The sequence below is a fragment of the Delphinus delphis genome, chromosome 6 (genome assembly GCF_949987515.2).
Source record: "Delphinus delphis chromosome 6, mDelDel1.2, whole genome shotgun sequence".
Lineage (NCBI taxonomy): Eukaryota > Metazoa > Chordata > Mammalia > Artiodactyla > Delphinidae > Delphinus > Delphinus delphis.
The window spans coordinates 56,801,927-56,816,380 of NC_082688.1; the positions used below are offsets into that span (position 1 = coordinate 56,801,927).

Here is a 14,454-nt window from a genome sequence, read left to right on the forward strand (position 1 = left end):
AGTAGTTGTGGCACATGGGCTCAGTAGTTGTGGCTTGCGGGCTCTAGAGCTCAGGCTCAGTAGTTGTGGCACATGGGCTTAGTTGCTCCGCGGCATGTGGGATCTTCCCAGGCCAGGGCTCAAACCCATGTCCCTTGCATTGGCAGGGAGATTCTTAACCACTGTGCCACCAGGGAAGCCCCAGCTTTTCATATCTTTGTTGGCCATTTGTGATTTCTCTTTTTTCCTCTGCCTATTTTTCTATTAGATTGTTTGACTTTTCCTTATTATTTGGAATTTTTTATGTTTTCTGGATACCCAAACTACGCCATGTTGTTGAATTACATTTGTTGAATTATTTGCTTCAATAATGGCTTGTTCTTTCCAAAACTTTTTTATTTCTTCTATTTTCAGTGTCTTTGTGTGTGTGTGATAACAGGTCAGTTTTAATTCTAGCACCTGAAGCTATGCAAGGGTACACCTTATCAGCTTCATGGGACTGTTGTACACATTCTGTAAAGTGACAACTGTGCAATACCACTTAGCATCTCAGAATCAGGAATATAATTTTGAATTATTTAAACACAGTCCATGGAGTTAAAAACAAAATCAGAAGCCATCTACAGTTATATAATTGTCAATTAAATGCTATACACCTAATACTCGATATAATAGTCAATATCTAGCAGGGAATGTTGAAAGCGATTTTAGATTTTCATCCTATCGTACTCTGTTGGGAATGTTTCTTGAGTAGGTATGTGACTTGCCAAAGATGGGACAACCAAGACCAGAACAAGTAAAGTTCTACCATGGTTTCTGTAGTGTTCACTTTTTTTCTTTGTCAGTTTTAAAAGTGAACAGCGAGAATTAAATACTTGACTTTACATATGTACAGGTATGTTGTAAAAATATGTTTGTTTACAAGCATGTAAAAATACTTGGTAACTAGTTTGATAAGAAAATAATGTGCAAAGGTATATAGCAAAAACATGAATCGTCTGTGACCCTGCAAAATCAATTCCATATTTTATATTACATCAAACAAAAACAGTTTTAGTTTTAAAAGGAAGATGGACAGAAATTATTATTTTTACACAGAACATGGCTGTGAAAAGAGTTAAATTAGAAAGACTAAGAATATTGGAATGCCAGAATGAGCCCAAATATTTGTCCACATAGAATATTATTGTCCTCAAGAGTAGGAGTAATAATGAAGGCTTTATAAGCAGTTTTTAATCAATAAATGTAATTGGCATTTTGATGTTTTGGTAACTGTAAAACAAAAGCTGTAGCATCACTAAAGGTCTGAGAAGTCTGTTTTGTAGCTTCAACTCAGTGTATTTAAGGTTAACTAAAGTTGACATCAAAATTTTTAGAGATGGACTTATTTACAGTGTCTTTTAATGAACAGATTTTAATTTTAATGTAATTGGTTTCATCAGTCTTCTCTTTTAGTGACTTTATTTATCAATAATTTTGTATTTTTCTCTCTCCTGGGACTCTGAATACATGAACCTTAGACATTCTGTCCTACGTATGCTTAACTTTACCTTTCAGATATTACTTCTCATCTTTCTGTACTGCACTGTGTGTTCATGTCTTAAATTTTATACTTCTCTTGTTTAATCCTTTCAATGAGTTTTAGTTTAATAATGATATCTTTTTTTTTTTTTTTTTTTTTTTTTTTTTGCGGTACGCGGGCCTCTCACTGTTGTGGCGTCTCCCGTTGCGGAGCACAGGCTCCGGACGCGCAGGCTCAGCGGCCATGGCTCACGGGCCCAGCCGCTCCGCGGCATCTGGGATCTTCCCGGACCAGGGCACGAACCCATGTCCCCTGCATTGGCAGGCGGACTCTCAACCACTGCGCCACCAGGGAAGCCCGATATCTTTCATTTCTAGAAGTCCACCTCTCCCCCCAAATCTGAGTGGTCATTCCAAATAGTTTATTTTACTTTCTTGTCTTTGTGATTCCATTTTTTATTTCTTTAAACATTTCACATTCTTTAGTGTCTGAAAATTCTGATATCAACAGTCCTTGGGGTGGTGCAGGGTCAGTTGTTTTTGCTAGCTTTCTGCAGTGAGGTCTTGACTCCCTGTATGCGTAGTGATCTTTGGTTGTATTCTTTGGCTTGATCTTAATTTGTGGAGAATTTACAGGTTTAAGTGAAGGATGCTTTTCTCCCAAGAGGATTGGAGTTGCTTTTGCCTGGAACCAGGGATACCATTAACCTCAAAGCCTCAGTGGTCCAGAATCAAGGCAGGAGTCCCAAGCTCTCTGCAATCTTTTATTTGACTGGGCATTTCCCCCCTTTTCTTTTCTGCCCTCCTTCTTGTCATACTCATATTTACCTTTTTAAGATGAACAGTCTTTTTATATGGTACTTTCTGTTGCAGATTTTTTTTGTTACTTCAGAATTTGCTCTACATTGGTTATTGTCTAGACTTTCAGAAAGAAAAGAAAGCACTGCTGTAAAATTGTAGGTATTTTGGTGTGTAAAAATGCAAAAAGGAAAAGAGGTTTGTTTTAAAAGTAGAAAGTTTAGAGAATGTGATATTTTCATGGAAAGGAAGAAACAAAAGGAGCTATCACATCACACATTGTAATTAACTTTAAAGCAAATTGAATTTCACATGGGTCTAATTTTATTCTTACTGTGTAAAGATCCTAACGAAATCCTCTATTTTAAAATGTGACCAGAACTTTCGTTTTAGTTATTGAAAGGTGCAATTTTCACACATTACTGTGCAAAATGGATTGAATTTTGAAGTCTTTAAAACTAACCAAGTTTTATTTTTCTTTCTTCATTTGCATTACCTTTGAAACTTCAAGGGCTTGTTACAGGCATATGAATTGGTGGCAGTAATTTACGTTAGCCTAGCTTTAAAGTAAGTGGAAATTGGGTGGATGGTCTTTTGTTTGGATGACAGTACACAGTAGGTGTTGGCTGGACTGCATTAAGGGTCATAGAAAGTGATGGTTAGAGCCAAATGAGGAAAGCATAATCTTTTAAAAAATACTAAATAAAAGTACCTGAAAACTTTAGTTAGAATCTTTAATAATTTCTTTTAGTATTTTCTCAGCATTTTACAGTACCTAGGAGGTGGATCTTCTTTTTTTAATAATTGGATTTTCTAATGAAATGATGTTTTTCCCCATAAATTTATAGATTTCAGAAGTTATTGCTGGTCACTTTGAGTCCAGCTTAGAGCTGGGCGTGTGGCAGTGAAGCTGTAGAGAGATGGAGGCTCAGAGCATTGTTTGGAAAGAGCCCCGTGGGGATAACGTTGAAGGTGCTGAGGATGATGGCAGGAGTCGGGGCAGGGCGGGTGGGCAGGGGAGGAGAAACATGTGGGCTGGATATTGACATTGTTGAGGAAAGATACTAATGTCTTACGTAAACAAGGTCCCGTGGTCAAATCACATCTGGGAAAAGTGGAGTTAAGCAAAGTGAAACAGGCTTCCTTATAGCATGGCCTCTCAGAACCTTCGGAGTGCCTCTTGGCACTGTAACTTTGTAAGAGGAGGAGAAAAGGATGCCAGAGTGTTTTGACCACAGCCTCTTGTAGAAGTAGTGTTCCTCAGAAGGTTATTTTGGGAAGAATTGGTTTGCTATGATTTTTGCGTTATTTCTCTGTATCAGGTGGGAACGACTCCTTCCTGGTAAGTTTTCTAATGTGGCATGTTGCTGTCCTGTCCTCCTTCAGTCTCGCAGTGACTGAGTGCCTTCACTCAAGAGGGAATCCCGGATGCTCATAGTCCCGGGAAGAAGGTGCTCCTGGCCTGGATGTGGCCTGTGTTCAGGGCCCCAGGCCCAGAGCTCAAGGGCGTGAGCTCAAACTTGGCACAGTCTTTCTGCATAGGTTTATAGATGCATCGTTCATGCTGATGCCAGTTTGGGGGTGGTGCTTACTTCCTCTGTGAAGTCCGAAGTCCAAAGCCTGGTCTTCAAGCAGCTCCTGAGTGCCTATGGTAATGAAAATTTAGGAGTTCTTTCAAATTGCCATCTGATTCTTGATAGGCTGATGATACAGAGATTGAAAGGAAAGATCCTTGATAAACTTCTCTTTTACACACATGTGTACAAATTATGGTCCAATGGTGAATTATTTCAGAAAACCAGGCAGATACAGGGTAAATAGACAAACAGGGCAGGGCAGGCTTAGAATGCACTGGGTTATTGGGATGAAGGGAGGGGTGGGACCAGGGAGGAAACGTCTGCCCAGTGGAGGTCAGGTGAGTTCCAGATATTGCAGATAAGCAACTGCTGGACATTGTGTAGAAGAGCTTTATATGAAGGGATGGGATCTGGGAAGAGGCATTTGTCTATGAACTTGGGCTGGTGTGCAGACTTTTCTGCAGAGACTTGACAGCTTTAAGCTTTGAATGGTTTGGCAAATTTCGACCTGTCATTGTGGGGCTTGTTTGTAGCTGGGGTCTTTCTGGAGGCTACTTTTACACTAAATTCTATCACCAACTCCCAAGTGAAGCAGCTTTTCTTATAGGCTTTGCCAGTGTTTGTGTAGGGCGGCTGTATGCCTGGGTGGGAAGAATGTAGCAGTTTTATATGTTTGCCTGTCCTAAATTTTAGTTCCTTGGATCTTTGTTGATAATTGATGCTGAGAGAAAAGGATGATATGCTGTATTTAACATGGTCAGAACTGGAAGCGTAGAGTTTATAAGTGAAAGCCTAGAGTCAGGTAGATTTAGGTTTATCTTTGCCTCCCACTATTCTAGGAGCACTGGGTTTTTTTCCATTTGTTCATTTGGGTATAATGTTACCTGTGTTACAGAATTGTCTTGAATAGATGTAGTGTATATGTATGTGTAGAGTAGTGAGGTAGACTGTGGTGTCACACTTCTCCTAAATGACAAATGAGGTGTACTCCTTGTCTGAATCTCTGAAGGAGACCTGGTGCTCTTCAGAGTTTGAGTAGAACCTGTCCTTGGAGGCAGCTAGCCAGTTCAATCGATAGTAGAGAGCAGAAACTGGAGAAGGAATTTGGAAATAGTAAGATTTATTCTCAGCCTCTGTTATACCAGTTATTCTTAATATTTTAATAACCTCTTTTATTAAAATTATATGACTTTTTATTTTAGCAAAAGAAATTAAGCTTAAACATCATGGCAATCTTGGCCTTGCCCAAAAGAAACTGCTGCAGACATATGATTTGCCCATTAATGGGGAGAATTTCAATAGTAAGTTTCATAGGACTTTATTATCACTTACCATGTCTTTGGCTTTTGTTTTGGTAGAGGCTTTCCAGTAAGATTTACTAGAGAATAGTGGAGACGTTTATTTAATCAGTTCTAAGCCATAGTAAATTTTATCTTTCCAAAGGTTTTATGTCCTTCAGCCTATTCAGTACTCTGAACAGCTCTGGGAGGGTACTGTAGCCCTCAGGCTTTCACGAAGAAAGACTAGAAGCTCAGAAAATATCGGTGATTTTTGCCCTGGGCAGTGGCAGAGCCGGAGCCATAATCTGGGTCTTTTTGCCATCACTCATTCTTCTCTTCCCTCATCCCTTTAGACCCACAGGTCTAGGCATGTCAAGGGATTCAGCCTCAGTTATTTCTGAAAGATAGTATCAGTCAGAAACAAAGATAAGACTTCTCCAAATGCAGGAATTTCAGAGGGATGGTTTGTTCCTAAATTTGCAAGCTCATTCAGTTTAAAAATGATTCCTATAATATGGTACTCATTTATTACTTCCTATTCATTGCCTCAGAAATGACTTTTAAATAGGACTGTATTATTAGAGTGATTGGACTGAAGTCTGATTGGACTAGAGTTAAGAGATTGTATCACTATAAATAGAGTGAGATAAAATATTTTACATGATTTGATTGAAATTTTATGAGGTCTTGTAAGTTGGAACCTAGGATCTTCTCTAAAAGGATACTTACTTTGAACAATTTCCAAGTAGCAAACTTCCTACTGTGGGGTGTAAGTTGTAGATAGAGTGGCTACCTTGGGGAATTTGGGAATTAAATTATTTCCCCTGGCACTTTCAATTATATTACCTGAGGCAGAACTTCATTAACTGCCCCATCAACAATTTTCCTGACCCAAAAGCTCAAGGAAGTAAGATCACGACACTGATTATATTGTCATCTAAAGACCAGAATGAAAACAGAACAGCCCTGAAAGTTTTTAGTGCATAAGGGAACTATTAGACATGGTTGTCTGGGAGGCCGTTGGCATAGTTATTGGAGAAGGCCTTTTGGGTATACATAAATAAATTTAATGTCCCTCTTTAATAGCACCATGAAGAGGTTGAACTAGTTTTAAAGACATTGCCATTTACTCATGATTGCATAAAAATGGACCTAATCTCTGATATTTAGAATTTGATTATTAGAAAAGTATATGGGAAAAATACATAGTTGGTAAAAATGGTAAGCAGTTGTGAATTACACTGAATTAATAAGAGATTGGTAAGTTTTAATAAAACTGGAATCTTTTCCTGCCACTTTAACTTTTACATCAGTGACTCAAACTTTTCTGTCTCTTTCTATCACCAGTCATGTTGGGTTACTGTTATAAAACTACTCTATTCCAGAAATTTTGCCAGAGTTTGGATAAGTATTTTTAGCAGTTATTCTTTGTTTAAAATTTCCCATCAACATAAGAGGCTAATATTTAGTTGAAGAAGCAGTAAAAGCATAATGATCTGTGGCTTAGAATAGTGCTAAGAATTAGAGTTGAATTTTCAGGAAATGATGTATCACATGCCAAAACTGAAATGGGTGGGGATGAGAAAGGGATGACAGAAGATATATTTTGTTAGTGGTATCTTGAGATGATGTCTGATGTTAATATGACTTCTTAAGTAATGTACAAATAAACAAGCAAGCTAAAAACCAGGAAACCCTCAAAACTAAATGGTGTGCCAGTGATGGAAAGCATGCTCCAGATCGCATGCTTTGAATCAATGATTTTTCTTACTAACAGCAAATGGGGAGTGGGGCGTTAATTCTCTGTCGTTTGGTACAATTTTATACTAATGTTTATATAGAGCCACATTACATTGGTAGTAATCTTGGATGATTAATCATGGATCTGTATAAATATGTGTGTGTGTGTGTGTGTGTGTGCGTGCGCGCGTGTGTGCGCACATGCATGCCTTGGATAATTGTTGCTTTATTTTTTATTTCTAAGTGAATTAAAATACACAGTGTAATAATTTTGGCAGATGATGTTTTGAGCAGTAAATGTTATCTTTATGAGTTTATTAATATTTGCTTTTTTTTTCCCTCTCTCCTCTGATTCTAGGGTGTGGATGAATGGAACATAGCTCACCTAAACACAGTCTTGGATGTGGTTGAGGAAGAGTGCGGTATTTCTATTGAGGGTGTAAATACTCCTTATCTCTATTTTGGCATGTGGAAAACCACATTTGCGTGGCACACCGAGGATATGGACCTCTACAGCATTAATTATCTCCACTTTGGAGAGCCCAAGTCTTGGTAAGTTACATGTTTAATATTCATTTGCTTTGGAGTTTTGAAATTTGGGCAATATGAACCCATTGAAGATGAATTTTTTCCCTTTATCTGGTGGATTCAGATTTATATGAGCTGTAAGAAAGTTTTTTTTGACTGTAACAATTAATTATTACAGAGTCTTCCACTCTGCCTAGGGTTTTGCTCAAAACCATAAAGCTAATGGTGACTTGTATATCTAAAATTGCCTGTAGACCCCTTTTGTGGGCCATGGATTGATAGGTATTTAGTCTCAAAGAATTTGTTTGGGGCTTCCCTGGTGGCGCAGTGGTTAAGAATCCGCCTGCCAGTGCAGGGGACACGGGTTCGAGCCCTGGTCTGGGAAGATCCCCCATGCCGCGGAGCAACTAAGCCCGTGTGCCACAACTACTGAGCCTGCGTTCTAGAGCCCACGAGCCACAACTACTGAGCCTGTGCTCTGGAGCCTGCGAGCCACAACTACTGAAGCCCATGCACTGCAAGGAAGAGTAGCCCCCGCTCACCACAACTAGAGAAAGCCCGTGTGCAGCAATGAAGACCCAATGCAGCCAAAAATAAATAATAAATAAAATAAATAAATTTTAAAAAAAGAATTTGTTTGGCATCTTTACTTCTCTGAGATTTGCTGGAAAGTATGCGGGCAGCAGTTAGGAGTGAAAATCGACTTCCTGGATGTAGAGTATCAAGTAATCCTAATGATTTTCTGGTCTAGTCCCCTCTGAATAAATGACAAGTTCCATTTAGTATGTGGTGGCTAGAGGGAGAGGAGGGATGAATCAGGAGGCCTTTTATTGCTCTTTGTATGATGGATGTGGGGAAAAGAATAAGTTAATGTGAATATGTGTTCTTAACTTGGAATTTCCTGTGTTTGTGAGCCTCTTTCCTCATCTTTCTGAGCAACGATTTTAAGATTTATTGCTCTGTAGAATGCATCATATGTAATGCATCAAATAATTACACATTTGTAATTATTAGTCTGTCAATCACCCTGGAGTCCTTTGTGGTCAGCCAGTTTCACGTTTGAACTTGTTTTTGTGGGTTTTAGTCTTAAGAGAGTTTCAATATCAGTTGTATTTTGTAACGTACACATACATGCAGGATAATTCAGAGACAGAAGCTTATGAAGTATCTACTTGACAAGCCAGGGAATACAATGTCTCTGCTGGTATTCTGCTGGGACAGGATGGGATGCTCTTCAGGTGCTTGTGTTAGCCCGGTAGATTTCTTGCCTCCAGTTTAAAGATAATGGCCTCTTTTCAAGTTCTCCTGCTGATCAGGTGTTGAGTACAGTGTATAATTTCTATCCCCATCTTGCCATTAGTTGCCCTTGAGGTTTTGTCATTTGGCAAAGTGTGAAGTTGTAAGCTTTCTCCAGCAAATTCAAATATAGCAAAAGTTCATAATGATCAAAAATGACATTTAATCAGCAGGAAAGCTTTAGGAGCAAGGGCAAAGCTCTTAGGACATAGAAGAGAAATCCAGGTATTTTCTGGTTTGCTGTGGAGTTTTAGGATCTGAAAAAAGTTAGTGAGAAGCTGTGTAACTTATTTTTAACAGTGTTTTACTTACACATTTTGTTTGAGAAATTCTAAGCATTCTGCTCTCTTAATGGAATAAATAAAATGTAAACATTTTTAATAGGTGGTCTAGGACCTAGAGAGGCTTTGGTGACAGAATGGGGTAAAGAAATAATTCCTTACAAGGTGTTTGTTGAGGACCAGCTGTGAGCACAAACTTTAGAACCTGTGAGTCTGTCATATTTCTTCAGCACCCACTGTAGCGTCTGTTGGAGTGTCATCCTTTAGTACTTTGGGGACTTGGCTTTGAGAGACTCAGAGACATATTTTAAACAATGTGTAGGCTCCTGGGTAGTTTTTTAGCTGCATAGTTATCCCCATGATCTTTCTGATCCTCTGTTTTGTTGTGGATAAAATTATGTGAAATTGGTAGATTCAACATCTTGGTGAAATCTAGTATATAGGCAGCTATATACTATACTTCCCTTAAGAAATATGAAAAGTTAGGGAATTCCTCAGCAGTCCAGTGTTTAGGACTCCGTGCTTCCACTCTAGGGGGCATGGGTTGGATCCCCGGTCAGGGAACTAAGATCCTGCAAGACGTGTGGTGCAGCCAAAAAAAAAAAAATCAAAAAAAAAAAAACAAAAAAAATCTGAAAAGTTAGTGGCAAAACTTTCCTGTAGGTTTGGAGAAATTCATGACAATGCCTAGGACATTAATTTGAGGTTTTAGTATTAGAGGAGTTGACATGAAGTCTCTGCTTTCTTATTAAGAAAGGTGATCCCGCCCCCCTCCACCCGGGACAAGGATTGTCGTGACCTAAAGATTGGTTAGAGGAGAATATTCTGTCTGGGATAAGACTGATTATAGAGTCTTGTGTCTTTGGGAGAGAGCACCACTGTTTATGAGTGAGAATGAGTACGCTGGATTCCAAAGTATTTCTTTCTCTCTGGAATGTATTTATATTTTCTGTATTTAGTTACTCTATTAGTTTTTAAGCATATAGACTCCATTATATGCATTAAGAGTAGATTTATAATATCACTATTATCTTTAACCTTGGCCATTATTTATAATGATAAAAAAATAAAACATAGCAGTGAATTATGACAGTTAATCTACATTCCATTTACTAGGATGACTAGTGTAGGAAAAGAGTGATATAAATGACTCTAAGGAACGATTATATTAGTGCAACATAAATAATTTTGAGGTAAACTTTATTATCATTAAAATTCACTTCAGTCGTCATCATAATATATTTGAAGTAAGGTTTGAAAGGTGGTAGAAGCAATACAAATTCATGTGAACACTGAAACGTGTGTGGCAGACTCAGACTCCAGGGAGCAGCGATCAGGGCTCTAGTCCTTACTCGGCTACCGATGTGTGTGGCTTTGGGCAAAGAACCGTACTTCTGTGACCAGTTTCCTCACTCACAAAATGACAAGACTCATCAGGATGCTCTCCAGTGCTCTAATTCTGTAATGTGTGATCAGAACTATTGGAATATTTTTACCTAATCTACAAAATGAGAGGATGACAAGGTGATGTAATGTTCTGCGTGCGTGTGCGCACATGCCTGCACTGGTTTCCTTTTCTGGTGCCCTCTCCTTGTTCGTTTGTTTGTTTTTTTGCCGCTCCCCAAGGCTTGCAGAATCTTAGTTCCTCGAACCTGTGCTCCCTGCCATGGAAGCGTGGAGTCCTAACCCCTGGACTGCCAGGGAAGTCCCTGGTGTCCTCTCCTTGTTGAGTTACCTTTACTCTTCTCCAGGGGTGCCCTCTCTCATGCTTAATATGTCTGGCCCTGGCAGTGTGTCTTCCTCCTCTCTGGTCTTACAGACTGGCATTTAATTTCAACTTCCTTCTATTCTTCAGTTCTCTCAGGCACCAAGTTCTGGGTACGATTATTGCAGAGACTGCCTACGATTCTCTCCTTACTTCCATGACTGCACTACTGTCCTCTGCCCGAGTATTCCATAGATTTTTGCCTGAAGGCTTCCTGGACCATGCCTTGCCCCACCTTAGACATCTGCCTTTGCACCTTTCAAGGGGTTGTGACCACCCCTGCTGGCCCTTTCCTGTGCCTGCTTTGAAGTTCAGGGCTGTGTTTGCCTTTGAATCATCAGCGCTTAACACAGGGCCTAACTATAGGATTGATGCTCTGTAAGTAATTCTCATTTTGAATCAAGGGAGTTTTAAATTGTTTTGGATCAGTCTTTTCAAGGGCAGACAAGAAAATATATAAAATGTTCTATAAAGACTCTTGTCTCAAATGTAACTGTTAAGAGCACCAAGTTTCCAGAGATTTCTGAGTAGCTGCTGGTAGGCCTGGCTCCAGGTAGAAGCCGTGAAACATGCTTTTCTGTGCACAACATGTAGCAGATTTTGCTGAGTTAAGTGCTCATGAACACAGGTTCGTACTGAAGAGACTTTAGAGGAGCTAATGATTTATTTAAACATTTCTGGCATGAAGGTTTAAGGAAAAAAGAAAGCTTGAAGTAGGCAGATAGAAAACTGCTTTGGCAGTCAGTGGTAACATATTTATTTTCTGGGAATTAATGTTGACTTTGGAGCCAGAAGACCTGTTTTAAAATCCCAGTCACTTACCAGCTGAATGACTTAGGGCAAATCACTTAGGGCAAATCACTGTACTCCTTTCATCATGAATTTCTTTAACTGCCAAATGGAGGCATGATTTATTCTCTTTCTACTTAATAGGATTTCTAGGAGGGTCCAGGGCTATACTGTGTATACAAGTGTTTTGTAAAGTGTAAAGAACTATACAAATATTCATAATTACTATTGTCTTAATAACATTATAAAACTAAATAATTTTTTGGTCATAGTAATTACTTAAAGCCTGAACTTGGCATGATGTATTTCTGTATATGATAGAGTGGGAGTTTCAAGGATAAGCAAAATATAATTTTCTTTCCCAAGCATCATGTGGTAGTGGTTAATTGCTGAGGAAATAGAATTTAGATGGTGCCTTGAATCTTTCTTTCTGAGATCATGTCCAAACATAATGAATAAGTTACTTTCAGATTTAGTACTCTGTAGAGAATGAGAAAGGTAAGGTTTAAGAGGACATGTCTTAAGCTATGAAAGGTCTAAAATCAGGAAAGAAGTTTCTCCTGGATGTTTTTTAGAAAAATTAAGGATGGGCCGCAGCATTTTGGACTTGGCTAAATTTTATTCAGTAAGCTGTGCGGTTTTGTTAAATGTAGCAATAAGAAAATGTCAGATTATTCAGTATAATATAAACTTAGTTCCATGCTTTTTCTTTAGATCGATTTGTTTAGTGCTGTGTAGTATTTAAGAGCACAGGTTTTTGCACCAGAGTCTTATGTTTTGAGTTCTGGCATTGCTTTTTTACTTAGTATATCACCCAGGACAATTATTACGTAACCCCCATGCCTCCATTTTCTCTCCTAAAATACTCACATGGTTTGATGCCCACATTGTAAGGTAGTTGTGTGGATTAAATAAAATACAAAGCGTATACCACGCGTATACCACAGCTCTTGGCATTATCGTAAGTGCTCAATGGATGTTAACATTTCATACGTTTACTTAACAAATATATATTGCATGTCTTATGTATAAGACCTTATAGATTCTGTATTAATAAGGATTCTTCGTTCTAAATGACGGAAACCTAATTTAAGCAAAAGAATATTTGGCAGTGTGTATAACTGTGATAAGCTAGAAGCAGGGTTCAAGCCCGAGAGCGGATTCTCGCATTGGGTGTCTGTCTCAGCCGGTCCCTTCTTTTCTCCCCCGCTGCCCCCCATTCATTCACTCTCTCCCATCTCCCCTACCCCTTCTTGCTGTTTTCCTTTTCCTTTCTTCCTGGGGTAGAGAAGGAGCTCTTTACTTATAAATAAATATTTGATTATTGCTGAATTTTAGAATTCAGGGCTGTCTTTTTAAAAGAACAAATGAATTATATGTCATCGAGTTGACCTGAGCTTGTGTGTTGTACATCTTCTTCATTACAGTGTGAGCTCCCAGAAAGGGGGTCCCTCACTGTCTGACTCACTAGCGTGTCTCCAGTGCCTGCAATGGTATCTGGCATGAGCTTGGCACACAGTGGGTACTCAATAAGTATTTGTTCAATGAATGGTCTTACTGAAGGGAATTCCTTATTGAGGTTTTTTCCTTTAAACACCCAGAGCGGAATGTTACTTTAGCGATTGGACAGCTCGATACTATTTAATGATACGTTGAATTAACAACATACAATACTAACTCCTGTTGTTGACATATCTGTTTAGTAAGTTTAGACTCATTAATGTATTCTAATTGGAAATGTTAAGACTAATTGAATAATGGTAAAAGCTGTATCCTTCTGATGGTTTGTATAGAAAAAATACTCTTGGAATTAACAATGGTTTGCTTCTGCTTTTAATTATTCTTCCTAGAGAAATTTGACCTCTAAATAAGCAAAATACCTACTGTGTAGCATAGGGAACTCTACTCAATGTTCTGTAATAACCTATATGGGAGAAGAATCTGAAAAAGAAGAGATATATGTATATGTATGGCTGAATCACTTTGCTGTGCACCTGAAACTGGCACAGCATTGTAAATCAACTATACTCCAATATAAAATAAAAATAAAACAAAGAAAAATAGACTTTTATAAATATTTTTTAATTGAAGTATTAATAAAATTAATTGCATAAGTTATTTTGATCACTTCTAGGCATATCTATGTATATATTTTGAGATAATATTATTTTAAAAGGTTTAAAAAATTGGAACTATACCCCAGAAATATGGTATTAATTTTGTACTCAGCTGCTAGGTGTATTTGTAGGAAGAGAGTGCAGAGATAACAGGAAGCAATATTATCATATCCATGATATGATATCATATCCATGATTATCTGATCATATCCATGATCAGATGGATAATATTTTAGTTAGACCTGAGCCTGACGTGGAGATAAACACAACCACACTGGTGCACACACACATACCTGCAGTCCAAACAGTGAGTCCCGAAGACCCCTGCTCAGCACCGAGTTTTTTAAGGAAAGTCAGTGAGGTCTAGTGTTTGTGATTTTGAAAATAAATCTCACTCATTTCCCTGAAGTGTTGAGTTGTAATGCCTTTTCACTAACTGATTGGCGACTGTGGGTTCTCATACAGGAAATCTAAACTTATATTAATTAAGTACTTTTGATACCCCTGATAAGCATAGCAGGGGCTTGTAAATTCCTTCAGGATGCCTATTTCCTTGTTGCTACTCTTTCACTTAAAGCCACCACCATCACCACCTACAAGAACCCCGGAAAACCCTTTAAATGAAAAGACATTGCTGAATCAAATCCGTAACTCTTAGGGAAAAATCAGAAGGTTAATGCAAATTTATATACTATGTAGTTCATGGAAAACAAGCATTAGTGCTGTTAGCCTTGCTAATTACTGTGGCAGATATAGCAGTTCACAAATTATGTTGCTTAAGTT

The 14,454-nt window shown here is 38.4% G+C and overlaps 1 protein-coding gene across 6 annotated transcripts in view; it reads left to right on the forward strand.

The window, feature by feature from the left end:
• KDM4C (lysine demethylase 4C) overlaps positions 1-14,454 on the forward strand; it is a 398,364-nt gene that overhangs the window by 73,331 nt on the left and 310,579 nt on the right. For 5 of the 6 annotated variants that reach the window (XR_009519875.1, XM_060014734.1, XM_060014733.1 and 2 more), the window contains one exon: positions 7,254-7,447. Coding sequence is in view for 4 of the 6 variants with exons in the window: in XM_060014734.1 (XP_059870717.1) it covers positions 7,254-7,447 (194 nt within the window). In the remaining 2 variants the exon portion in view is untranslated. Of the gene's footprint in view, positions 1-7,253; positions 7,448-14,454 lie in introns of those variants that run through there. The other variant, XM_060014737.1, reaches the window with a different exon arrangement.